A 26,163-nucleotide genomic window follows, 5' to 3' on the forward strand; every position below is an offset into this window, starting at 1 on the left:
TCGGGTCTGTTTCACTTGGCCAGCTTTCAAATAATAGACGGGTCCGGGTCCGGCATTTCTCGGTTCTGCATGGGTCCGGATCCCAGCTTTCAAATAATAGACAGGTCCGGTTCGGTTCCGGGTCACACAATTACAGGTCTCTAAGGGTTCAGGCACGAAAGTTTGGACCTGTGAAGACCTCTACCCTACTCCTTTTTGAACATGCACTGTTTAGTTGTGTTGAATGTTGTCATTTAAATTGTTGTGCAGCTTTATAATAAATTCTTTTATTCTTCTTCTTCTTTAGGTATTAAATAACTACTTTAATTTAAATGTCGAAATACAGATATCAATCCAATAATCAAAAATCTAAATGACTTCCGGAGTACAAAACTGCACCCACCAAACTGCTCACAGGGTTTCCACCACTCTGACATCCTCTGGGCCTCGATCAGCGCGGTCGCTCTGTGTCAAAGATCTAAATTGTCCCCCCGCGCTGCGCCTCATGATCAGAGCAGTGCCATGAGGTCACCTTTAATGAGAGCGCACTTCCCTGGAACGGCAGCTAAAATGAAGGCCTTTCTAGTCCCCACTTGAAAGAGCATGGGAGATGAGACTGCAGTGTTACAAGCCAGACGAGGCTGAAGCCCTTACAGCCTCTCCAAAGCTCTCTGCCATTTATCTCCATGATCCGCTTCATCATTTCCCTCTGTTCCCTCTCGCTCTCGGGCCACGCTTGATTCTTTTTCTAATGTGTCCATCCTTGCTCTTTCACTGAGCATCTCTATCTCATTTTGCAGTCATCATTTCCACATCTCTGTACTGTATGCTCCCACACTCACTCCCTCTGCTCTTTTTCTAAGTCATAAAAACAATGAGAGAAGCCTCTTCTGCTCTTGCCTTATCTTTTTGCTTCCTGTTTCTCACTTCTCAACCTCCTGTTCATCTTTCTCAGCCTTGTTCTTGTTTCTGTAATCAGAAGTACTTTTGTTTAAACAGCAGTAATATCATGCATCCCTTCTCTTACAGTGAGCTGTGGCAGAAACCCCTAATCAAACGCCATTCTAAGACTATCATTGTGTATTTCCTCCCACTTTCTACCCAACATTAATACTGATATGCACAGCCTACTTATGCACACACCAATACACACATGCACACTCTCACAGGTGCAACAGCTGTCAGTCAGGACAGAGATATTTCCGAGCAGTAATCACAGTGGCAGCCAGCACCTGCTGAGAGTGACAAACTGGGTCAGATGAAGAAAACCAAGGTGCAACTTTAGTTGGATTCACAGATGGCTCGGCGTCAAACTTGGAAAGATGCGGGGGGGGGAGTAGAGGAAAAACAAGAACGGACTTACAGGGAGGATGCGGGGTGCATGCGAGGACCCGGAATGAGAGAGAGAGTGAGAGAGGAGGAAGTAGAGAGTACGAGAGGGGGAGAGATCGCTGATGAAGACGCAGGAACTTCAGCTGAAGAGTAACTGAAGTGTCAGGAGAAGTTTAGTGTGATTAGGACATGTCTCTGTGGGGGAGAAGTGTGATAATCTGCAATGCTGCTGGCATAGAAACGTGCATCCAGTGGCTTTGTCTCTCTACGGGTCTGTCTCCCTCTGTGTGTGTGGGAGGACTGATGGGAGAACCTCACCTCTTTCTATCAGCTCTCATTACCAGCCGAGCAGACATGAAAGACTGTGGGGCTCGTGATACTGCGGGAAGATGACAGGAGGTGTGGCAGCTCCGCAACACCAACACCTCCGAGCACGCAGAGAAAATGAGCACCAAAACAATGGGTCGGCACCGGAGTGTGTAGGTTGATGTGTGTTGACTTGTGTGTTTAAAGCATGATAACACCTCCTGCTGCCTGACTTCCTGTCAGGTGTGAGGAGGGCAACAGACACACGCAGTGGGAAGACAACAAAGGAATTTACAAATATGTGCACACACAGACTTCTTCTGTTCTGTGTGTGCCTGTGCGTGACAAAAATCTGCTATGCAAAGCAAAGCGCGGCAAAAAAAGGGTAAATTGGTCAAAAGAAAATATCATCACACTTAATCATTATCATGCACATTCTGTACACACACACACACTCCCAATGCCCTTGTGTTTGTAGGAAAAACTAGGGATCATTTCAACTCCGGGCCGTGTGTGTGTGTGTGTGTGTGTGTGTGTGTGTGTGAGAGGGAGAGAGAGTTTGTAGTAGCATCCCTCAGTGGTGCTTCTGTTATCCCCGGCAAGGTCATAGAGCCAGCTGCGAATGACAATCACTGGCCATGAAAGGACTCCTGGGACCAGGCCAGGCTGTGTGTGTGTGCGTGTGTGTGTGTGCGTGTGCGTGCGTGCGTGCGTGCGTGCGTGCGTGTGTGTGTGTGTGTGTGTGTATGTGGGAAAAAAAAGAGAAAGTGAGAAAAGGCGTGTGTGTTAGTGAGGATGCTTGGAGTGATGGACTGATTGGGCTGAATGTACAAGAATGTGTGTGTGTGTGTGTGTGTGTGTAGGTGTGTGTGTGTGTGTGTGCGTGTGTGTGTGTGTACAAGCATGCCAGGCTTGCACCAGTGCTGCGCCTGATTGTCCTGCCACTCCAGCCTGCTAATGGCGGGGACAAGGCGAGGTGGAGAGGCCTGCAGAAGACATGGACGGTTAGAACAAGACTCTGAGACCCCAGCATGAGACAATGGGAAAGCTAAGGCACAAATGAACTGGCTTTGATTGGCTAGCTAGGCCTCTGCTTATCATTACCCATCAGCCACTGTGTCCTGAGTCAATCACAACAAGCCTGAGAGGGGGTACAATCAAGAGGGACCCCTGTTGAGAGGAGCGTCATTAAGCAGCAAGACTTTGTTAAGAAGGTCAACAGAATCTGCTGCAGCTTTAATTCAGTCCTGCTCGTCCTTGTCTGCTCACATCAGTTAGTCATTTCTTTACCTTTCTTTTAAGGGTAAAGAAATGACAGGAATATGAAACTATTTCGTCAAAAACTTTTAAGAGCTGTAGTTGCCTGTGTTAGCCTGCTCAGGCAGCAGGATGAGCAGTCATTCAGTCTCACTGAAGGCAGATCACACCTGACAATTCAGATCCTTTTTTCTTTAAGTCTTCTCATCCAAATTAATTTAACATCTGCATGACACGTCTGCAGGTCCAGGTATGACACAAATACACTGACAAACAGGCAGGGAGGAAAGGGCAGGAACTTTCCGATCTTGACACAATTAAGATAATCAATGAGACTAAATGAGGAGGCCCGCAGGCTGCCTGGTTTCTAGTGTTTTAACATCACACAACACAACTTGCTCACTGCCTGCTAGGAAGGACAGATCCATGGCATTGAGTGGCTGTTTTACTGAGTGAAGGAGCAGAAACAGAAACAAGAAGATAGATAAAGCACAGCGCAGAAAGAGCGAAGAAATCAGAGAAACAAAGGGAGAGAAAGAAATGTCTAAGAGTTGACAGACAGACGGCAGAAAGACAGATTGACAGGCGGAGCAAAGGAGACAGAGTGACAGGCGGAGCAAATGTGGATGCACTTTACACTGAAGCACTGGAACAAAGGTGCCACACGTTCCTCTCACTATATTAGCTGAGGCTTCAGCCAAACCAGGCTCTCATTCCTCTCACCAATAGCGCTTTATTGGACCTGCCATGTCAACTCCTACACGTTGAGTACTTTTGTGATCTGGACTCTGAGGTAAGAAAGGATAAAGACAGGTTTAATAACTGACAGCTCCGAAGCGGCACGGAAAGTTCAGATGGCTTCAAGTTCTGAGGTTTCATGCTGATACATCTAAGATGTTGGTTCGTGTGTTTGTTTTCTATTTAAAGTGTGAATCTGAACTTCTGCCTGGGGGCCTGCTGATAGCAATATACTGCAAATTATTACGCAGTACCTGTTACAACCCTACTTAAAGGAGAAGTTGGGCTTTTTTAACCTGGGCCCTATTTTTACAAATTTGGGTGTCGAAATGACTCATAGAAATAAAAACTTTTGGAATCGGTCCAGTAGATAGCCTTCGCTGTAGCCGCGATACAGCCGCAGTGGCTGCAATATAATCCCCTGGGCCAACTGCACCTGATCAAAGTATTTGTTTTTGCCACTGATAGGCTCAGATTGTTACTCCAGGTGTCCGACAACATTACAGAAATGATCCCTACAAAGATCATCTTTTTTTTTTTTAAAGACTAACGTCCTTTTTGTGTAACCAGAAACAGAAGTCTCGCTCAAGGAGATGTCTCGCTCAGAGAGGATTTGTTTACGAGGACTACCAGAAAAATTATTTTTCAAAAGCCATAATATTCACCTGATCGACGATGAAGATGAGCCATTTTATTCGATGGCCGACCCTATATATTTGAGCCAGAGTATATGGACAAAGAGTTCACAGAAATTGAAGCGAGAACGAGGGGAGAGAGAGAGAGAGAGAGAGAGAGAGAGAGAGAGAGAGAGAGAGAGAGGGGCAACAGGCAGAGGAGGATAAAACAAATACACTAACCTACGCTTTCTGTCCACCAACACAACAATCTCAACAACAAACAAAATCTTTCTCAAACTCTAACACACGTTTCCACCGTTCTGGTCAGGTAACATCTCACCAGATTTCAGAGCAAGACTTGTCTTTTAGCGAGACTTCCATTTCTGGTGACACAAAAAGGATGTTACTCTTTAAAAAAAGGACGACCTTTCCATAATGTTGTCGGACACCTGGAGTAACAATCTGAGCCTGTCAGTGGCAGAAACAAGCACTTTTAGTGGACATACTTTAATCAGGTGCAGTTGCCCCAGGGGATTATGTTGCAGCCATTGCAGCTGTATCGCGGCTACGGCGGAGGCCACATACTGGATAGATTCTAAAAGTTTTTGGTTTTTTTGCTTTGCATTTCGACACCCACATTTATTAAAACAGGGCCCAGGTTTAAAAATACCAAACGTCTCCTTTAAAGAAATCAGACATATCCGTTTAAGATGCACAGTGAAGATCTTAAACATGCTGAACTGATCCACATCTGTTCATCATTTACTTTGCATCACCTGCACGTATCAAACATCACTCTTCTTTGAGATGAAAAGGAAATCTGACCTTCTGATCTATAAAAGAAACTTGGCTTGTTTTAGTTTAGGAAATGACCATCTTCGACTCGATCACTGAGGAGTGAAGTAAAATTCTCTCTTAGATAAATGTTTTAAATAAAAATCTGGTAACATTTAGTTGATAGTGTCCTTCAGAGACTTCCTACCTAAACTGTATTCTTTAAGAGTCTGACTGGCACACCTGATCGACACAAAACATGTCAACAAACAAACATTTTCATCAAATAAAGCGAGGCTGACAGCTGTCCGTCAAACCATCACACCTCGGTCTTCACCTGTGATTGGCCTGCCACAGGATTTAATAGAATTCCTAGTTTTCCTGACATTTAGATAATTGCAATTTGAAACCTCCCTCAGATGAAGGGAAAGTTTGTCGAAGTTGAAGCTTGCTGATGGTCTGTCTTGGACAGTTAAGGAGGTGCCAGTGACACTTTTACCCAAATTAAGAACATGTCTAATTCTGATCCAGTCAGTTTTTTAAATGCATTTTGCAACAAATGCTAAACTTAGGAACTAAACAGCTAACTCACTGCCACGGGAAATGCTGGCAAACACATACTTACATGAGCAACAGTGGACAAGATGAGTATTGAAAATAAAGTGGTTCTGATTATCACGACTTCATGCATTCGATCCGGGGACAGATAAATAAATATTTCCTATAAACCGTATTAGTCGATTATATTGAGGACATTTTGCGCAGCCCACGGGAAGTCAGTCTTCAAAGCCCGAGGACGTCTCTAATGTGCATTTTATCATTATGCTTAACCAGAGAAGGCAGCTGGAGGGCATGCACATGTGCCTAAAAACACCTGAAGAAGCCTGAAAACATTTATGGAGATGAGCCTGGTAAGCCATTTTTAAATTAAATGAACAGCGGGACATGTAAGGACACAGTATCCAGTTCTCGCTCTGCATCCGGAGTATTGGAAAATATGCAATCATAACGCATGCACGGTCAGACTGAATAACTTCCTTCCCAGTCTTCTTTCCTGCCTCTGAGAATAACTCCTGACTCCCACACCACCCCAGACATGAGCAGAAAGGTTTTGAGAAATAAACATAGAAACTACTTGAGCTATGATTGATTTATCTTCCTGAATATTTGAGCAGTCTAAAAAAATGGTCCTCTCAGCAGGGACTCAAGTGGCGTGTACTAAGAGAAACATTTAAGCATATCAATTTCATTGCATGCTCCAGCTGCTGTGTGAGTTGTTGTGAGCTGTTTATGGGCCCCCAGGGGAGGGCAGGGGAGAGACCTCTGTATCAAAACAATTCCACAGCTAGCAGGAGGTGTGACATAAACAACAAGGTTCTTACCCTTCCCCTGTGAGTCCCGCTGACAGCCAACCCACCCTCACCCCTCCAACACACACATACACACACACACACACACACACACACTCCTCACATGTGCATGCACGCTCACGGTCATACGTGTCAAATTGTAGCCCTCTCAATCTCACCTCTCGCCTGTTTCCTGCTGCTTATCTCCCAGAGAGAAGGAGGGAGCATGAAAAATGAATGGCTGCCATATGGAAGTGGTACGTTGCATAAGAAGAGGAAAGCTATTGGTGTGGAAAATCAATTTCGCCCAGTCTCCAACATATAGCTTCTATTGGGTAAAATAGCCCACATTAGCCTGTCTTCTCATGCAAAGCGACTGTGGAGGTATGGGAGAAGGATGGAGGGACACAGGAATGAAAAGAGGATGGATGGGATTTGCAACCGGGAAATGGAGGGAGGAAGATTGGGTAAAAGAAGGAGACTGTCAGGGGAGCACAATGAGAAAAGACCTCATGTCATGCACGCACTATGAATCCAATTCCTCACATGAACGTGTAAAAACACTGCAGTGACTGTACTTGTTAGCCGACTCTTCAGTTCAATGCACAGCGTACTGGAGAGATAATTTGTGTCCCCCATGGAGCACACTTATCTGCTGACTCTTGTCCCTCTCTGTTCTCTCTTCGCAGTTCACCAGGGGAGATATTTGCAAACCTCCCTGTGGATAATGTTTGCCCCCCAAAAATATCACCTAATGGTCACATTCACAATCACTAAATCCACAGTCCCCCAAACCTTCCTAGCATCTCCAGGCCTTTAGGTTTCTTCACAGCGACCACATGGAGGCTGGAGGTGCAGGCTCTGTGCTGTGGTCGTGCTCTCCTGGGTACAATTATCTATTATGTGCAGAGCTCAGTATGAGATATCTTTTATGTTATTCTCTGCAGGCATTGAGAGATGTGGTTGATCTCTTGGTGCCCAGTCTTATCTAGAACAAAGCTGCTTGACACGTAGAGATACATGGAAGCGCTGTAACACCGGGAGAGATAAATGAAGAGCCGTACGGAGGGTTCAGAATCTATTTTATACTGTTGACCATTTGTTCTGAGATGACTCAGGTGATGTGATTTACATGCTGACTTCTCACCGTAGAAAAGTAAACAATGCAGTTGCTTTGGAGGGAACATAAACTCAAGAACTATTGGAGGAGATCCATGCATTATTTAATGACACATAATTCATTATCTACCACATGAATAACAAAGATGTGTCACATCATCTTTGGCCTTTTCCACAGGGGCTGAGCTGGGCGAGCAAAATCCTTCATCAGTGACAAAGCAAGGAATAAATCTTCAAAAGAAAGTAGCACGCTTTAGAGAATATGTCAAGCAGGAAAAACCCTGATTTATTTTGGCCTAATGATATCTGAAAATATAGAGCACAGAGATCCACGCCTTGTGCAGGCCAGGAAGCAGCGATGTCACAGCTTTCATCCTCCTCAGGGAATCCTAATGACAGCAGGGCTGATAAAATCAAAGATTTAAATTGGGTATCAAACAGTGAAGCTATGGACTATTTTCCCTTGTCAGACTATAATTAGGTAAACTGAGAGTAAAAAGCACGCCTCTACTGGGAACTTCAGTTTTCCTCTACTTTCAATTCTACTGTTTACCGTGTTCAGTGGACCAGATGTGAATTTAGAGCAAATGCTTTTAAATGTATGAGGCTTCTGATTACAAAAAGGCTCCAAAATGCATAAAGTGTCATAAAGGGACATAAAAAGATGAAAGATGAATCAACAGAAAATGAAAAAGACAGATAAGAAGGGAATTGGCAGCGTCTCAGGTAGAAAATAAAAGGATGAAAAAGCCTCACATAAAGTCATATTAAGCAAACGTCCCTGCACTTACTGTGATAACTGGCAGAGTACTTGGACCTTCTGATATTTTACAACCTCAAATATTAATAAAACATCCCACATGTGTGACACTCACATTTCATCATCTTTCACCTCCAGGAATGCATGAAACATCTAAAATTTATAACTTTATTAGCATGCAATTCAACCTCAAAAACTTCAATTTATTTTGGTACGGCCTATATTACTGGAATATCATTTTACTGAGAAGGTCACAAAGCAACACAAATATGTGCAGGACCTCACACAAATCACAAGAGTGAAGAGAACAAGCTTTCAAGTATCAAAAAAAGGTTGACATTCCAGTTTAAAGGTAACATACAAGCTCATCGAAAAATAACTGAACTGAACATGAACATTTCTGAACCTCAGAACGTCTTTCACCCACCTCCTGGATGTTCCCTGAGAAAGTATGAAAACAAAGCCTTGAAAGCCAACCGCCTGACGCTATGCCTCAGGAAATATATGCTTCTGCTTTAAGGCATTTGCAATGCCCTTCCTGAAGTTGTACTTGGAAGTTTGAGCTGAGAATAAAACAAAAAAAATCCATGCCTGGGTTCATGATGATATTCAGAGCAGAGGGTCACACTTTATGTTGCAGACTGGGGCCTCATTTCTCCATCATGATTGCTCTTAGATGTAAAAAATGGTCCTGTAGAAGATACGTTTGATCCTACGAGAGTTCAGTTGTCAAATATGTTGAGCATAATGACATTTTCTTTGGTGTAGCGTTCTTTCCTTCAGCTTGGCCCTCAGTAACCATGCTCATTATATGTTTCCATTCAGTTCATGTTACATTACAGTAAAGCAGAATCATTTGAAAAACACTTCTACAGTTGTGCAAGTTGCAACTTCATCACACAGAAATGTGGCACCAGGGAAACAACACTTACACATATTGAATTCTAGGGAGGGGTATCCTGGTATTACTACTCTTTTCGGTATTTTTATGGGTTATTTTTTTTAAGAAGAAAAACATTAAGAACAGAATTAAGATTGCTTTATTTTCTGCAATATACAATAACTATCACAGCTAAAGAAACAACAATGTTTAGAACATATCGCTATTATAGACTCCAATTTTGTGATGATGGAATTATGTTATGGGATTATTTCCTGCAAAAGAAAATACAGCGGTATAGAGCAACACAGGCGGGGCATGCAGGTAAGCTGCTAACGTACATACCTGACGTATAAGGGCCAATCAGAGATTAACTATGAGCTCGGGAGTCAAGTGGTGCACGTCTCTGCATGTATATGACGCACAGTAGACACATGTTTTGACAGATTGCTCGTGTTTCCACCCTTACAAGCAAAAGGGTCGTTGCACTTGTGGCAACGAGCAGCGTCGGCATTGACTCAGTTCTCTAACGAGCAGGATCTGTTGTGTGCGCACGCATCTGTGTGTATGTGCGCTGCAGCGCGTGTGAGAGAGAGAGCTGCACCTCCTGCACACAGGCTCCGCGAGAGCGATCTCTCTCTTGGATTTGGAATGTGCATCAGTGTGTGATTCTTGTTGCAAATTAGAAACGGTTGGTGACATTAAATGTGCAAGATAACGTTTTTGTAGCAATAATAAACAGGAAATGTATTTCCTTAATTTATCCGTTAATGTCACCGTCAATGTCGGGAGCTTATCAATACTCCGGTGTTTCATAATTCGGCCCCGGGGCCCGTTTAATACCAGCTTTCGGTACCAATCACTGCTCAGATGGTGTATATCACATACTTTATATAAACACCTGACAATCATTTGCAATGTGTAACTGCTGTCACATTCTGACTAAAATAGGCACTGCATATACTGCTTAAAAGGCCTCTTATATAATACATCTCAAATATAGTATAAAAACACTGACATATAATTTATAGCTTGTGTCGAGTCTAAAGGCAACTGTTAGCTCATTTCATGCACACGTGCACACGGTTTAGCTAATTAATGTTACTGGATGATCGCTGTCACAGAGTTTGCTGATGCATTAATTACTGCCCTTAAGGACAAAAAAACCCCTCCAGATTTATGAATGTTAATTGTTATTACATGCTCTCCAACAACAGTGCAGCTAAGCTCAACATTATTGACCCTTTATAAACTTTAGGCTTAATTTTGTCAAGTCATCTCTCAGATCCAGAACAGCACAGAATCTGACTGAGACACGTTCATCAGTAAATGACTTTGTAGAAGTATTCTAGGCTGGTTTAACCGTCACATCTGCTGCCTCTCCAGTGTACAGTAAACAACAGCCTGACAAAAACATGTTGCTGTATTTGTAGACTTAAGCGAAGCCTGTGTATCACACTTGCCTCTTCACATATTTATTCACTTTCTCTCTATGACGCAGCTGTTCCAATCTAACTTATATGTGACCAGCTGACTTCCACAGAATAAAAAGCTCCTCAGAGCGCTGTTTCAAGCTTCTGTTCTTCTTGTCATCAGATATATTTGCTTTTTTGTAAAACATACTGAAAGATTTAACCTTGTATGATGTAGTGATGATGATGTTGATTCTAGGGCTGTCACAGTGACTGCAACACTGCGGTTGTGGCGCTAACCGCGGGGTCGACCCAGTGACATCACCAGATGACACCAGTCACTAGTGATGTTGCTAGGTACGCTTCCTGCGTCTCTGACCCTTTAAAATCTAAAGGGACACAATAAACTCACTATCCATGTGTCCTAGGGAAGCACCTCATCTTTCCCATACAGAACGAAACATTGTGTACAACACACTCGTTTTAAAAATCACAGTAATCAGCAAAAGAAGCTGACTGAGCTGTTCCAACCCTCAGGGCATCTAACCGGAGCAGACGAGCCCGTGTATGTTTTTGTGACATGGTTGTTTAGCCGACAACGGATTTCATTTCAACAATTAAGGATACGAACTTCGTAGTGGTAATAAACTCGGTTTCCACCACTCATCCTGTGTTCACTCATGTCGAGCCTGGGCTGGGGCAGTGGTTAACCGCCGAACTGCAAGGGGGCGTTAGTGTTTCACCGTGGTTAGAAACATGCAGCACTTTGACAGCCCTAGTTGATTCTTGGCTGAGTCCAGTTTTTCAGGGATTGTTGAAGCCTATGATTGCTCATAAAACTGATAATAAATGACAATGAATCCATGATGTTGGACGAATTTTTCCACTATGTAGGGTTTGTGTCACTCCCAGATTGAACCTGTCATTCTGCAGCACGTCAACCTGTGACTGAAGTTGACTGACAGTTAAAAGGTTTCTATTTCAGTCAGGCAAACATTTCAACTGTATGTCACTTATTTCAATGGCACTGACTATAAATATTATGAGAGTAACATTAAAAGGCAAGCTACACCATCTATACTTGTCTCATTAGATGTTTTATACAGGTCTCTTAGATATAGCAGGAGACTCCTTAGGAACTCATCAGTGACACTTAAACAGGAGGAAACACTTCTTGACGAAGTTTTCAGATCAGCTTGTTTTGCAGGTTTCCACTTTCAGCAGTGAGTTCAGTTAAAGCTCCGGTCGGATGGAAGAAACTGCAGCCGCGTCTAAAATTGGATCACTTACAGTAATTTCATAGGTTGATGGTGAAGTATTTATCGAACCCCTTACTTTATTATATGCACCTGCAATGTTGTCTCTTCTCTAGTTCACTGACAAAAAACACAATACAAATAATATCTCAGAGGAGAAATACATAGCATTATACTGAATAATATCAGCTTCATCAGCCGTGCTGGGGACATCTAGGTCTTTGTAGCTGCATCCAGAACACAAACAGCTGGTATTAAAGAAGTCAAAACAAGCCAAGACGATCAATAGGTTGCCAATAATTAAAGCTAAACCTTTTAAATTTCACAGTAAAACACTTTAATATGTATTAAATATATATAGTGACCCAAACAGGATTCACTATATGCTCAAGTGAGTTTTTGAGGCATAAATTCAGTTCTGTCTCTCTAAACTGCAAAGGCTCTTTTTCAGCAACAAAACATTTGATCATTGCTGCTAATTACATCCTCGATAAAACACTCTGCCAAGTGTTGGTGCTGGACAAAGCTCAACAAGAATCTCATTAATCTTTGTTCAATATAATTCCCAGCTAGACTTTACATGAATATTATGAAGGTGGGAGATTCACATGTGAAGAATTACTTCTTCAGGAAAGGGTAATCATTCACTGGATGTAGTAATAACATAGATATCATCATCATGAGTCAACAACAGCAGGTAATTGCTGTGATGCCTTGAGCCTGCGTGTTAAGCCAGGGGCAGGCCCAGCCCTCGGGATATTTTTGCCAACTTTTTTTTTCACTTTTAACACGTTAAACATTCTTAAGATCTTTTCAGGATGTTATTGAGGCCTGGGACGTCAGAATGCCTTTTATAAAACATTTGCTCGATGTTACATAAAAACAAAGGTAGAACATGCTGACTGACGATCTATTCAGGATGTTAGTATGGCCTGAACGATCAGAACGTGATTTATAAAATGTTCCTATAAAACTGCGACTTTCTGAGAATGTTTTCAGAGAACGTTCTCCTGCTTGTAAAAGGAACATTCTGGAAACCAAATAAAAACGTCCCGCTCAGAACATTAGCAGAACATCGTATGTAACATTCTCAGATGATTCATTTCTAGCTGGGTACCCACAGCATCTTGAAAAATACAAAGCGCAGAATGGTCAGTTACAACCTTCCAGATGAGGGAAAGCATGTCTCATGCATGTAGCAACATTTTCATGTGTACTGCTACTACTGATGTCTGAAGTTAAGAACATAAAACAGTAAACACTGATACTACATTGGGAAATGTTTTATGTTGTATATGGTCGTTATCATCTTGTGATGGCCCAAGTTACAGGCCAACATCCTGATGGCTGGACCTGGCTCCCAGCCTGTGTGAGCCCAGTGACTGACACGTACTCTCATGTGGGACAGGAAGTCAGTCGCTGTCAGATTGACACAACGACTAAAATACCTTCTTAAATTATTTCATGGCCATACTGTGCGAGCCAACAGCAGCATTTAGAAGAAATGTTGTGCCGAACTGTACTTTGTATTCAAGCAGCAGCAAGCCAGCAGGAGTCTGCTTCAGACCTTTTCACTGAGTGACAGAAGTGATAAATGGGAACATGTTAATGGAGTTTGACAGAAACTCAGCCTCAGATGGAAGTCTGTGTCTTTCTTTATTAATGTTTTATAATTTAAACTTTTAGGTGAGTTTAGGTTTTAGCTAACATGTTGGTACCTTATTATTATCATACCTGAAAGGTTTAAAGGAGATAAAAGCTCAACTTAAATCTCGTTGAACCCAAATGCATTAAAGTCAAATGTTTTTGAGCTTTCCATCATATGAAGGGGAGAAATTCATATATTTGGAATGCATTATACTTCTGTAGAGTCAAAGCAAATTGACTTTGTTAAGACAGGATCAATGAGATGAAAACATATTGAGTGACCTTTCTAAAGCATGTTTTACATAGCAGTGGTTTCAAATGACATAGGGACTCATGTGATGTGTGACTGTGATTTGAAGACATAGCTGTGTAACATATTCTGGAGAACACCATACCCCTCTCTGAACCATGGTTAAAAACAAAAGTTCACATGAAACAGACCAAACTGTCAAAGACCATAAAAACATTATCCAAACGTTTGAATAATGCACATATTGAATTGCTGGTTCTGTGCCTCGAGCTCTTTTCTCTCCAGGGTGAGTATTTTTAATGCAAAACCCCAGACACATTTGTTTTTCATGTCATGAAATAGTTGCAGTGTGAGACTTGGATGCTGTTGGGAAATCAAGGCCACCTGGTGTATGATAGGAGCATGTGTTTCTTACCCTGCCAATGACCTTGGGGAACGGGGCTCTCTGGTTCTCAGTTATGATCACAGGAGGGACCAGCAGGGATCGCTTAGATCTGTGTGGCAGCGTCTGGCCACGACTCAGGATGTCCTAAAACACAGAGGAAACAAACAAACTTTGAATTTGGAACTTCCAGTCATATTGTAAAGCCATCTCCTGTGTAGTTCTTACACCCTAGATTGTCAGAAAGCGACCTGTTACCTTCTGGTAATCACCTTAAACTCCACTGGTACAGTATGAACACACACACAGCTAGCAGTAAAGTAAGCATTTTGAAATGTTGAGATGAAATTTAGAACAAGCCACTCTTGGAGACATTCCCAACTCTGATGGCAGAGCTGCATGTGTGCAGAGGGCCTGCATCTGTCAGGCAGCACTACATGCTTTACACGTTCAGAGGACAGAGGAGAAAAATAATAAAAAAATTAGAGCAGGGGAGAAAAGATGAAAAAAAGAATGTACGCAAGGAAAAAAAATGGTGCACCTTAGAAATTACAGATGACAAGGATTTGGCGAGGCGATTGTATTGTTCATGCAGACGGAGCCAATCTGAAATGATATTTATGCTCTTGAGAACACAAGCGCATAATTTAACTTCATCTTCAACCCTCCTGCTGCTATAAACAAGGACGGGGTTGTCACGATATAAAGTAATGAGAGATTTTCTTGTCTTCTTTATTTTGACATCATTCTGACACAGAGAGGACGGTGATGAAAATAATGTCTGTCACTGACAATATGAACAGGAGGCTGGAATCCTGGCTGCTAACAAAGAGGTGATGACCTACAGCAGGGACAGTCTGCTGACTGTCTGCCCATCTGGACACGAGCCGGGCAGAGACAACACACACACACACATACACACAAAAACCCTGCCATACCAATACAACTATGTCCACATAACATGCATGTTAGATACTAGGGATGGGGACGAATACTCGAGTACTCGTTGTTGACGTCATTACTAGAGTAACGTTACACTACTCGCGCACCTGCACGTGTTGTTTTCGGCTAAAGTAGTTTTACTCAGTTACATGCACCGTGTAAGCCATGACCAGGAAACGTGATGTCTGCAAGTACTTTGACAAATAAGACGACAATAACGTGCTGTGCAAGATATGTGGTGTTACACTATAGAAATACTACTTCGATGCTTAACCACATGCTTTTAAAGCACAAGACAAAAGGCATTCTTTGTTAGGTTCATGGGTGACTCAAAAGAATTGCTCTTAGGTGTGAATGTGAGCGTGAAAGGTTGTCTGTCTCTATGTGTCAGCCCTGTGATTGACTGGTGATCAGTCCAGGGTGTACCCCGCCTCTCGCCCAATGACAGCTGGGATAGGCTCTATGGATATGTGCAGTACACAAATCTGTGGAATACGCTGACATCATATATATGTTGTTTCTTTTCCATCTGCTTGGCTCTGTTCTTTCTACTACCTGGACACACAGTCTCCAGCAGTGCAGCAATGATATCTGATGCACCCTGATCACCCAACATAACCATCAGTCAGGTCAGAGAGACAGCCATTATCTGCATAGAAAGCTAATCTGCCACCTGCTTCGAGAAGAAGGCAAGTTAAACCCCTGACAGGGTCAATGAGGTTCAAGTTTCCAGCACAAAAGCTACACAGACTTTTACCTTCCCTGTTTTTTAAGCATCAAGCTTGTTAAAGTGTTTCTGACCCAGACGGCACAGAAAGATGATGCATGAGTTGAATATGGTGCTGCTGCTAAAGCTAGTGATAGTAAGTATCATTCTATGCACACTACAGCAGGTAGTTCAATTAACAGATTAAGTCTGATTTTGCAAAACAATTTAATGCGAATAGGCAGTTCAAAATAAGACTCTTCTACAATACCTACTGTAGATCATTAGCAGGGCCCCTGTCGCTTTTTTTTCTGTAGTTTTTCCCAATAAATGAGAATATTACTTCTCTGGTGTACAGTCCTAGCAGAGAACAATAGCACTAAAGGAACCCATGTGTCACAAAGCATACGAGCCATTTATTTTCCACACAGAGAACCACTACCTATCCATCATGTGTACTATATTACACTATATATATTCAATATAAAAACCTGCATTGTAAACTTAAACAGTCTCACATAATGAGACTAAATAGCATGTTAGTTTGGACCAATGACAGTATATATAGATGGACAAAGCGTCTCCATCGAAAGTGATGCCAAAATAGCCCCTGTGATAGGCGCTGCCATCTTGCGATGGTGACGTCATTTGGAGCCAGAGTCTTCACAGTAGAGATTGTGTGGGTTGCGCCGCCGTAGCCGCTTCCGCTAACCAAAACACGCACTTAACTTACCGAACAAACGGCAAGGATCCCGCACGCCGGCATGTTTGACAGCAGAACAGCTTCTCTGTGTTGGTCTGAGGTTAACGTTCACAGGTATGGAAACTTCAACGACTGTAGTGATTGTTTTAGTTACGTCTCCTCGAGACGATCGTCCTCCACTCTGCTAATCCGGAACTGATCGGCTGCAGGAGCCGTATTGGCCAACAGAGCTGTCAATCATCATTTTTACAGCATCAAATAACTAATTAAAAATAAACTTGTCAGAAAAATTAACACTTGGACATAAATCAGCATGATAAGAACTAATTATGATGACAGAAACCATGTTTGAGAAACATTTATCTGGCGTGTATTTTGATTTTACAGTTTGACTCATGTCCCATCTGTTAACATGGAGGAGGCGGGCTTTATGACCTGTACTGCAGCCAGTCAGCAGGGGGCGCTCCAAATGTTTTGGCTTCACCTTTAGGGAGATGTCGTGTCGTCCATCTTTTTATACAGTCTGTGGTTTGGCTGAGCCAGTGTTACGTGACTCACAGTTGGAGCTCTTCTCCAGCTTGGACTGGCATGCAACTCTCCTGGTTAAATCATCAGCACAGAAGATTAAGTATGTTCTCAGATAACACAGGGTTCTTTGATGAATAGTCATGGCCCAATCTCTCTTCTCTAAAATCTGGTTCCATAGTGGGTGAACTAAGACACCGTGTTTTGTTCTCAGAAAAAACTGTAACAAGGTTCTGAATTTGCGAGCACTCTGATTTGTGCCTCCGACAAGCCTCTGTTCCAGGCTGACAGCAGCCGAGACTCATGGGTATTAAATCGTATGGTTTGTAAACAATAGTTTCCAGCACAAGTTTGTTTACTCTGCCTCTGTTTACCACTCCAGCCTGACAGTGACACGCCCCTTCAGAGGGTTTGCAGAAAGGAGCACGTCTGATATTTTCCCAAAGACCTTCTTTAATAATAAAAACCATAAAAATAACCACATAACATTCAACCTTTTTACACTGATTTGATCTGCACTGCAGTCTATTGTCAACACAAAGGCAGTCACTGCTGTAATGACAGAACAATGACAATGAAAGAAACAACACAGTAACAAGCCCAGTCGCTGAACCCTGGTTAAAATGACAACACACTTTCAATATGAAAGGAAACACAGACCTGGGGTTTCTGTGGATTCATTTGCAATGCAAATAGACCTTTTTGTCCTTCATCTGTTACAGCCTACTTTACAACACTTGTAAAGTGTGTGTGTGTGCGCAGGGTTTGCGTGTTTACTGTTCACACTGCTGTTTTTGGATGACGGGGACGCTGGCATCACTCTCACTCTGTCACGCTGACGGAAAGAGAACAGGTAAGAGGGAAAAACTGAGCCATTTGTTTACAGCACAGCACCGTCACTGAGACAGAGAGGGCAAGGCCAAACACACACACCCCTAACCCCCTCACTCCTCCACCCCTCCAAGCTACAAAGGTCAGACAGAACACAATGAAACAGTAATCATAAACACAACCCGACCAGAACAAAGCAAAGACACACCGAGCGGTCTCTGAAATGGCCACTCTTATCGAGCCCACTGGGGGATGACCTTCCAAATGTCAGAGACAGGAATCTAAAACTGGACCTGAAGCGGTTAAACAGAACGCTGCCCATAACAGAGAGACATTATTTGACCTATTTTGTGCGTAAAGAGCAGTCAGAGGTGTGTGTATGTAGCCGCTTCACAAGTCAGCTGATGGACTTCTAAACGCTGCCTGTAAAAATCCAGCCCGAGTCTGAACCCGGGGATGAGCACATCAATCCCATCATGCACAGGTCTCAGCTGTCTGATATTTGTGGAGGAAGGAGGAAGAGCTCAGAGGCAAACAGGCACCATGAGGTAATTTTAGTGTCTGGATGTGGAGACTGGTGACAGGGGTTAGGGCTAAGACAGATCATGCTGTCAAATCCTCGTCCTCACTGAGCTGAGATACAGTGGATATTGAGAGGAGTGATGGTGCTTTAAAACCTATCAATGTTCTGCAGGTGGATCAGGACGGCGAGACGCACTGACAGACGAGTCCAGCACGTTAGAGTTGGCTCAACACATGAAATCTGAAGAAGATAATCTGTGACTTCTTCTAACTTTCTCCTCTATACCTGCCTGTGTGCAGCGCTCCCTCGTTCTCTCTGCCTCGTATCCTTTCTCCACGCTCTCTCTCTTTGGAGACTGCATTACAAATGAATACTTTTCTTACAGCTCAGTGACAAGCAAAGAGAAGGAAGCTATGAATCTTTAATGCGTCCTGTTCATAAATTACTGCCGCACCATCAACCCTGAGCCAGCCTTAATACATTAGTTTCTCTTGCACGTCTGTTTCTCAAATAATCATTAGAGCATTTCAGTTACTGAGTTGAAAAAGTCATGAGGGGAAAAAAGGATTGTTAAAATATTAAACTATATTTTATCAGTTGGAGGTAACAAAGGGGAGAGCGTATAGGCCCGAAAGTTTGCAGCGTTTACATGCATAAAGAGCGTGCTGCTCTGCGTGTGCTTGTGTGTGTGTGTGTGTGTGTGCATGAGAGAGGCAGAGGAAGATGGAGCCTTCATCTTCATCAGTGTCATCTGAGTGCAGAGTTACTGTGGCAGGAAAGTCACGTCCTTGTCTATTCTGCCATTTTCACTCTCAATGCTATATTGAGAAGTGTCATTACTCATTTGTGACAATGTGTTGGAGACCTGGTGAGAAATGGATTATATCAAGGCCAGCGGTGACGGGGATGTACAGCTATTCGATGTGGAATAAACTCTTTGATATGCAGCCAGGTCAGCCAGTCAGTCACTTCTTATAACACACGGTTAAGCTCACTTAATAGTCAGAGTTAGCAGTATGTACAAAACAACACATTTACACACTTACACTGACAAGTCCCTCACTTTGGCTGCTAGCATTTTACAGTTTTTGTCTTATCCTGAATATTGCAAGACACTGAATTCAGCTGGGATAATAAATACTAAGCTTTTATGTGATTATATGTGTGTGTACACTCTCACCTGCAGAGAGTGGTCTATGTCCAGACACATCAGGGCTGCACGATATTGGAAAAAAGTGACATTGGGATAATTTTTTGTTCTGCAATTTAAAAAGAAATTATACCAGATAAATGTAGTGTTTTCATGTTCATATAAACAACAATATAAACAACATTATTGTTATTATTATCATATTAGTCCATTTTCTTCGAACAAAACAAACCCCTCTCCTTGTTCAGGAGGAGCAACATGTTTCAAAATAAATACAAACAGACCTGTGGGCTGCAGTTGGGTTGCTTAATATGGTATGTCATCATACCATGTGTTCTCATTTCTAAGGGTAACTGTGTAATTAGCCTGCTCAACCTGGTGACAGTAACTTTTTAAAACTAAAGCTCAGCGTCTTCTACTTCCTGTCGACACACACAACCTCACACCGTGTGCGTCCTGCAGGTGTAGCCGCTTAAAGTAAACCACTGCAACAGTCTGTTTATGTAGCCACAGCATTACCTGCACCGGGACGAGGTGCCGCTGATAACGGGAATACACTCACATATGAGCCACCTCGCATAACAGTGCGTCTGCCTTGATCATCCCGCTGACATGATCTGCGATGGAGCAGCATCACACACGTGTTTACTGTCAGGTGACACACAGACTGAGCTGCACAGCGGTCAGTTCACTCTGTGCTCTGGTGAAGAGCTGCACTAATGTGATAACAGACGGACCTTTCCTGTAGATTACTGATGGAAAACGAGAAGATGGTGAGTTTTCATTTTGCACCGAGCAACAATATAGTAGCTTGATGTGTCGCACGTCCTGGGATGTGACTACTGCACATGCACACATCGCAATTGCTGAATGATGTGTCGCACAGCCTTAAAGCACGTTATCACTGAACACTGAAAACTTCCCCTGTAAAACTACATTGTATCCACTTTCACAAACATTGTGCACAATAAATGTTTTGACATAAATGGGCTTCAAATATGTTTTCACCACAAGGGAATCATCTATTAGCTGTTTTCATTACCAAGAAATGTTTCCTGTTTCTTCCTTTTGAAAAGCATTTCTAAAATAATGTCTTTGTTATCCTCTGCTGACCTGAAAAAGTCATCATGTGATGATCCATGTTTCCCTCGACTTCCGTCACCGCCAGGCTTTTCTCTCATCTGCAGCTGATACAGCACCGAGAGGCTTTTAACTAACTCTAAGAGACCTGAGCATCATTTTCATAATCTAATTTTAGCTCTTCTTATTCAGTCGCCACCTAATTTCACGATTTATTCCAAAATGTTAGCAGTGCTACTTTAATCCCCGGCCTTTAAGATTCCTCTAAGCCAAACTGGAGCCGGCCACCCGAAGCTGTACGGCTGAAAAAGAACACGGTCTGTGTGTTTGCCTTCATCCTCACGGAGCTGGACTTTATTCAAGATAAAAATGGAGATGAGAAGCACTAATTCATGTACTGTGCCTGAAAATGGTGTTAAAATTGTTCTTTATTCATTTGAAAAAAATGATCACCAGCTCAGAGATGATTGGCTTCTTGATTATGCTTTTCAATTATGATAAAGGTCCATTAGAGAAGCCTTTAATACCTACATATAAAAACATGTTGTCTGTCATCATCACTGCCAAAACCCTTTCCAAACACTTCATGTTGTATTCTTTGATTTTATCTCACCCGATGTGAGACAAAACATTTTTAATATCGGCACAGCTTGTTTAAATTATGCACATCATTAGTTTGAAGGTGAAGGTTTGTTTTGCTGATCTTGTGAATTAAAGATGACGTTAAGCAGTTTGGTTTCCTCTCCAGCACTTAGTCCCACACATAAAAGCTAACAAAAATGTGTACGTAATAAGCAGATGCATTAAAGCTTCTCAGAAACATGTGGAGGGTGAGGAGGAACCAGTAAAAAAGGCAGACAATAGACAAAGGCAGTAAACAGATTAACAAATGACAGCTACAGAACAAGCTAAGGAGAGATAGCGCGAGTGGGATGGAGACAGAGAGAGGGGAAGATTATTTGTGTTGTGGTGTACAATAAGAGATGTTGTGCTGTGGTTGCAAGATGTCACATCTTAGTCATCCCCAGAAAGCCTCCCTGAACATTGAAAGCTTGGTTAGAGAAAATCTATTTGCCATAGCAGGATGAGGATTGTGCCCAGGATGCAATATTGCATTTCATTCAGGACATGAAAATGGATGAAACATAACAAAAGCAAAATAAATAGGCTTTTGGACTAAGATTATTTTGCCTGTTATCAGCTGTTACATTTGAATGGTGCCTGTAAATGCGCCCTGAAGGTAAGCAAACGTTCTGCATAACTGTTGTTCTGCACAAAACAACCAAAACAACACACACAAAAAGCCCATATCTTGGAGCATGCATTTGTTAAATTGAAACGCATTCTACCATTAATTCACATATTGATCGGTTGCAAAAAAGGGGAATAAATTACTCTTTGAATTCAGAGTTTTGCTCATAATAGGAATCATTCATCAGCCTCCTCTCTCCCTCCGGGCTTGCGTTACAGCAAACTAACAGCTTGCACAGAGGTATTAAAAACGGATTCTCTCCACCTTCGCTCACAGCACTTATCAATTATCAAAAGCCAATATTCTCTGCTGTGATAAAATTAGTTATGCCAATAAATTCAGCATGGAATGTTTCCTAAGTGTGCTGAAGAGGAAACAAAAGGAGTTTTGGGCAAATACCAAATCTAACTTTGACAGGAACATAACAAAGAGACTTCATTACTAAAACACAGCTCCACAAAGAGCCCTACTCTCTGCGACTGTAATTGAAAAACAGGGAAGAGGCATCAAGGCAGTTTGACAACCATGAATACTATGTTAGATTGGAGGTTTTAGGCTCAGCATCCCAGTGCAGTCAGAGCAGAGTCCTTCCACAAGTCAAACCCCGGGCTTATTGAAACAAGCTTCGAAATGTGCCACGAGTTACTTAGAGATTCTTCAGAAGCTGCTGCTGCTCCGTGTTTGATGGGCCACTTGAGACGGTGCAAAGCCACAGCGTGTTGGGGGACTAAAGGGTATGGACATAGAAAGCGACAATAGATGTCCTGATATACGAGTCCCTGAGCTTGAGGAGCCACAGCAGATTAATTGATAGTGAATTAATGAGAGTGTTTAAACACCGCGCCTCACTGGAGGACTCTCTCATACGCCTCTATTAGCTTTGGGATGTCTTCCTCTCTGCAGACTCATCCAACAATCTTTGTGTGTCTCTCTACCCTCTACCTAATTCATGCCCTTTGTGACCGTTTGTGCTCTGCAATTAACAGTTGAGTAAATATGCAGAAAGTTTTACAGCCACTCAGTTCTTTGTCTACAGAAAAGATCAGATGTTAAACTCGTGTCAGTCTCCCAGGATTCAGCTTAATGGCATGTTTCAGCAGTATTTCCTGTGAAGACAAAACAGTGGTGACAGTCTGCTGCTTGCTCCAGCTATATAAATGTCTGTTAAGTCACTATCTATCGCTGAATAAGGTAACACAATGGAGAGTGAGCCTACGGCCCGCTGATGAAAGCCTTTGCATTTGCAGTATTACAGACTGGGTGCCTGTGGTGACATTCACGGCGCCCAGTTAGTGACGCGTTTTCCATCAGCCAGCAGTGGTTGGTCTGCCAGAGAGGGTAGGCGGAGCTAAGCGGCTGCTTTTGCGCTTTCTGCAAGTGTTGCGAGTAAACAGTAATCTACGATGGCTGAACAAACAAAGAGAAGATGGATGACTACAGATACAACTTCAACAAGAAGTGAAAATCCAAAGAAAAAGAAACAAACTCGACGCTCAGATGAAGCAAACAGTCTATAAAGGAAAGCGACCGTCAGCCAGGAAAATCAAGAGTTACAACCAGAGCCAACCGTGGACGTCACACATGCAACACTGTCTGGACATCTGGGAAGTGCGCTCCCACAAATGGGGCGACGCCTGCGAGCTAGTTCAGGCAGACAACTCGAGCTGGCGTCTATTTAAGCTGCACGATTTCCGGTCTCTCCCTCTGTCATTGCCATCGCTGCCCTTCACCAGTGCTGCACTCTTACTTTAAAATACATCTGCAAAGACTGATGAGGTTGGAGCCTGGACGCCAAACAGAAGCTATGTTCTGCCACTGCAATAAACATTTCAAACTATAACAATGTGAGTTGTCTGACTGAATTACCGTTAATCGGCATAGGTGCCGCCAAAGAGAACAAAACTGAGAGATTAACTCTTTAATCCAGCTTTAGTACAAAGAGTATAAAATGTTGACCTCGAGGTGAAAAGTCAAATTTCATGGTAATCATTCAAAGAACTGTTAAAACATTTCAATTTCACATTCCACCTAAAATGGCCTGATTTTAGTCATTCAGGTTCGTCTCCTGGGGACCATAAATGTCTAAACAACATGATAATCTAATTAATAGTTTTAGCAATACTTCAGTCTGAAGCAAAGTGGTGAAATGACCTTTGGGATCGCCAAAATAAAATGCAAATTCATCCTCCTACTTCAACTAAATGCACTTCAAAGTAAAATGCTCCGTGGAAGTGATCCACACACACACTCTCGCTCACTCACTCACGCAGAGCAGAGAGCAGACGGTCACATTAGTCACTAGAAACTTCACTTCCGACACATAACTTGCCAAAAGAATAATTCACTTATACCCTCAATGTCTTGCCAAGGTAACACCCAAGGACTAGCTAACCAAATAAACGATGTTGAGAGGCGCAAACAAATGAGGGCCGCATCATGACGACAGCGATGGAGACATTCATTAAGCTCCGGGCTGGAGGAAGGGGAGCAGCAGGACTCTGAGCACTGCAGCAAGAAGACAGATGATCTCTGAGAGAATGAGGGGAACACCAACTGTATCTGCAGCCCCTGGAAACTTTTCCCTCATCAAATTAGTGTACATGGACTAAACAGTGAGGTAATTAAGGTATACGGAGGGCATGAATGAGGGACAATGGTGTTGATTCAGGTGCACAGAGTTTCATAGGGCAGTCAGTGTGCAGCCACAGAAACTCTGTTCTGTAGACTACACAAACAAAAGGACACATTTGCAGAGTAACAAAGCTCGGTGCTGGGGCACAGGCTCGCTGGCCAAGTTTCCACATAATTGGAGTCGGCCAGTAATTCCTCATACGCCGAACCCTGGTGCATAAACATTACAGCTGTTTATGTTTCTCTGTAGAAAAGTGTCCCCTTCCCTCTCCCCCTCCATGTGGCCTCATGCATGAATAATGATTAAAAACACGAGAAGAGGGGGGAAAAGCACATATGGATATTTATCGAAATTTCAGTGGTTCCACTTTATTCATATATTCCTGAAAACATGTCTGAGTCAGAGCATGTGTAAAACATATGTGAAGCCCACAGTGGACCCCTTCAAGTCTTTTAGTTCACTGCAAAGTGTTTAGCAGCTTTTCAAGGACTACATATCTCTAAATGTCAGAAAACTGGATCAATAATCTAAACTCTCTATCATCAAACATACAATCCAACAATCTGCAGACGGATTTAGCGCCGGTCTCAGTTTTTGGTGCCATCTGCAACAGTGTTAGTACCGGACACATCTCTGGTGATGGGGACGATATGCTCATAGGTTTGGCAGAGCGCAGCAGCAGCTGTTCCTCTTGCCTCCTCCATCATTCACATGTTCCTCTTTGGTAAATAAAAAGCTTCTCATATGTTTGTCTGGTGGATATTACATCGATAATATTCTATGTGTCCTCCTAAGTCATTATTAGCAAGCCTGTTATAGCTTTTAAAATAGAAGGCTGTTTTCTATTTAATGGCATAGTGTTACCTGAATATGTGTATTTCTCACTTTCTTAACACATCCACATGGTTTTATGGGTCTGGGTGTTTCCCAACTGCCTCATCCTGCATCTCTGAGGTAGCGTGATTATGGTAATTGGTGATAATTAAGTTGCATGAGTGCGTCTCACATTTATGAGTGATTAGAATTCATCAACATACTGTATGCATGAATATGGCTGACAACAGATGCCTGTGAACATTTGATGAATTTCATTTCTAATGTTTTTAATTTGCAATTACGATGTATGAATGTGTTGTGAACAACACCCAGTGCCCGTGTTTCCATCTCCAAGCTTTCCATACTAAACTCCCCATCTTTTCCCCTAATGACTAAATAGTTTAATTTATTGAAAATAAACTAATTTGCTGTCTTGGAGGAGAAGTTAGAAGACGATTGATACCAAATTCATGTCTGAGCAGGAAGTTTAAATTAGGAGTATCTCACCACATGGGGTGTCAGGACCGGACATTAAGACTGGACATGGGTTTATACCAGTGTTGTGACCAAGTCATGTTTGCCCAAGTCCCAAGTAAGTCTCAAGTCATTTGGTCCAAGTCTCAAGCAAGTCACAAGTCATTTTTTCTTAGGCAAGTCAAGTCAAGTCAAGTCACAGGTTATGTCAAGTCAAGTCGAGTCCTTAGTTAAGTCAAGTCAAGTCTCAAGTCGGAACCGGTCTTTATAAAGAGAAAAGACAAGGTATTAGTCACCCGTTTAATAATGATATTATTTATATAATCTGTTCAAAAGGTATGACAATGAAATGTATCTGTATTATCTCGGCACAGATTCAGCCATGATGATGGTCTGCTCTGAGACCGTATTGAGTAGTAACGAGTACGACTGATGAGGCTTCTCTTTGGAGAAAAAAAGATGCCTCAAGTC

General features: G+C 42.5%; 1 protein-coding gene across 1 annotated transcript in view; it reads right to left on the reverse strand.

Moving 5' to 3' along the window:
* Positions 1-26,163, reverse strand: part of cdh13 (cadherin 13, H-cadherin (heart)) — a 367,968-nt gene that overhangs the window by 210,856 nt on the left and 130,949 nt on the right. The window contains exon 4 of the mRNA XM_069686880.1: positions 14,092-14,205. Within this exon, the coding sequence (XP_069542981.1) occupies positions 14,092-14,205 (114 nt within the window). The remainder of the gene's footprint in view (positions 1-14,091; positions 14,206-26,163) is intronic.

The sequence above is a fragment of the Semicossyphus pulcher genome, unplaced genomic scaffold (genome assembly GCF_022749685.1).
Source record: "Semicossyphus pulcher isolate SPU_LCO1_2020_fin unplaced genomic scaffold, fSemPul1.0.p SCAF_8, whole genome shotgun sequence".
In the NCBI taxonomy this organism is placed as follows: Eukaryota; Metazoa; Chordata; class Actinopteri; order Labriformes; family Labridae; genus Semicossyphus; species Semicossyphus pulcher.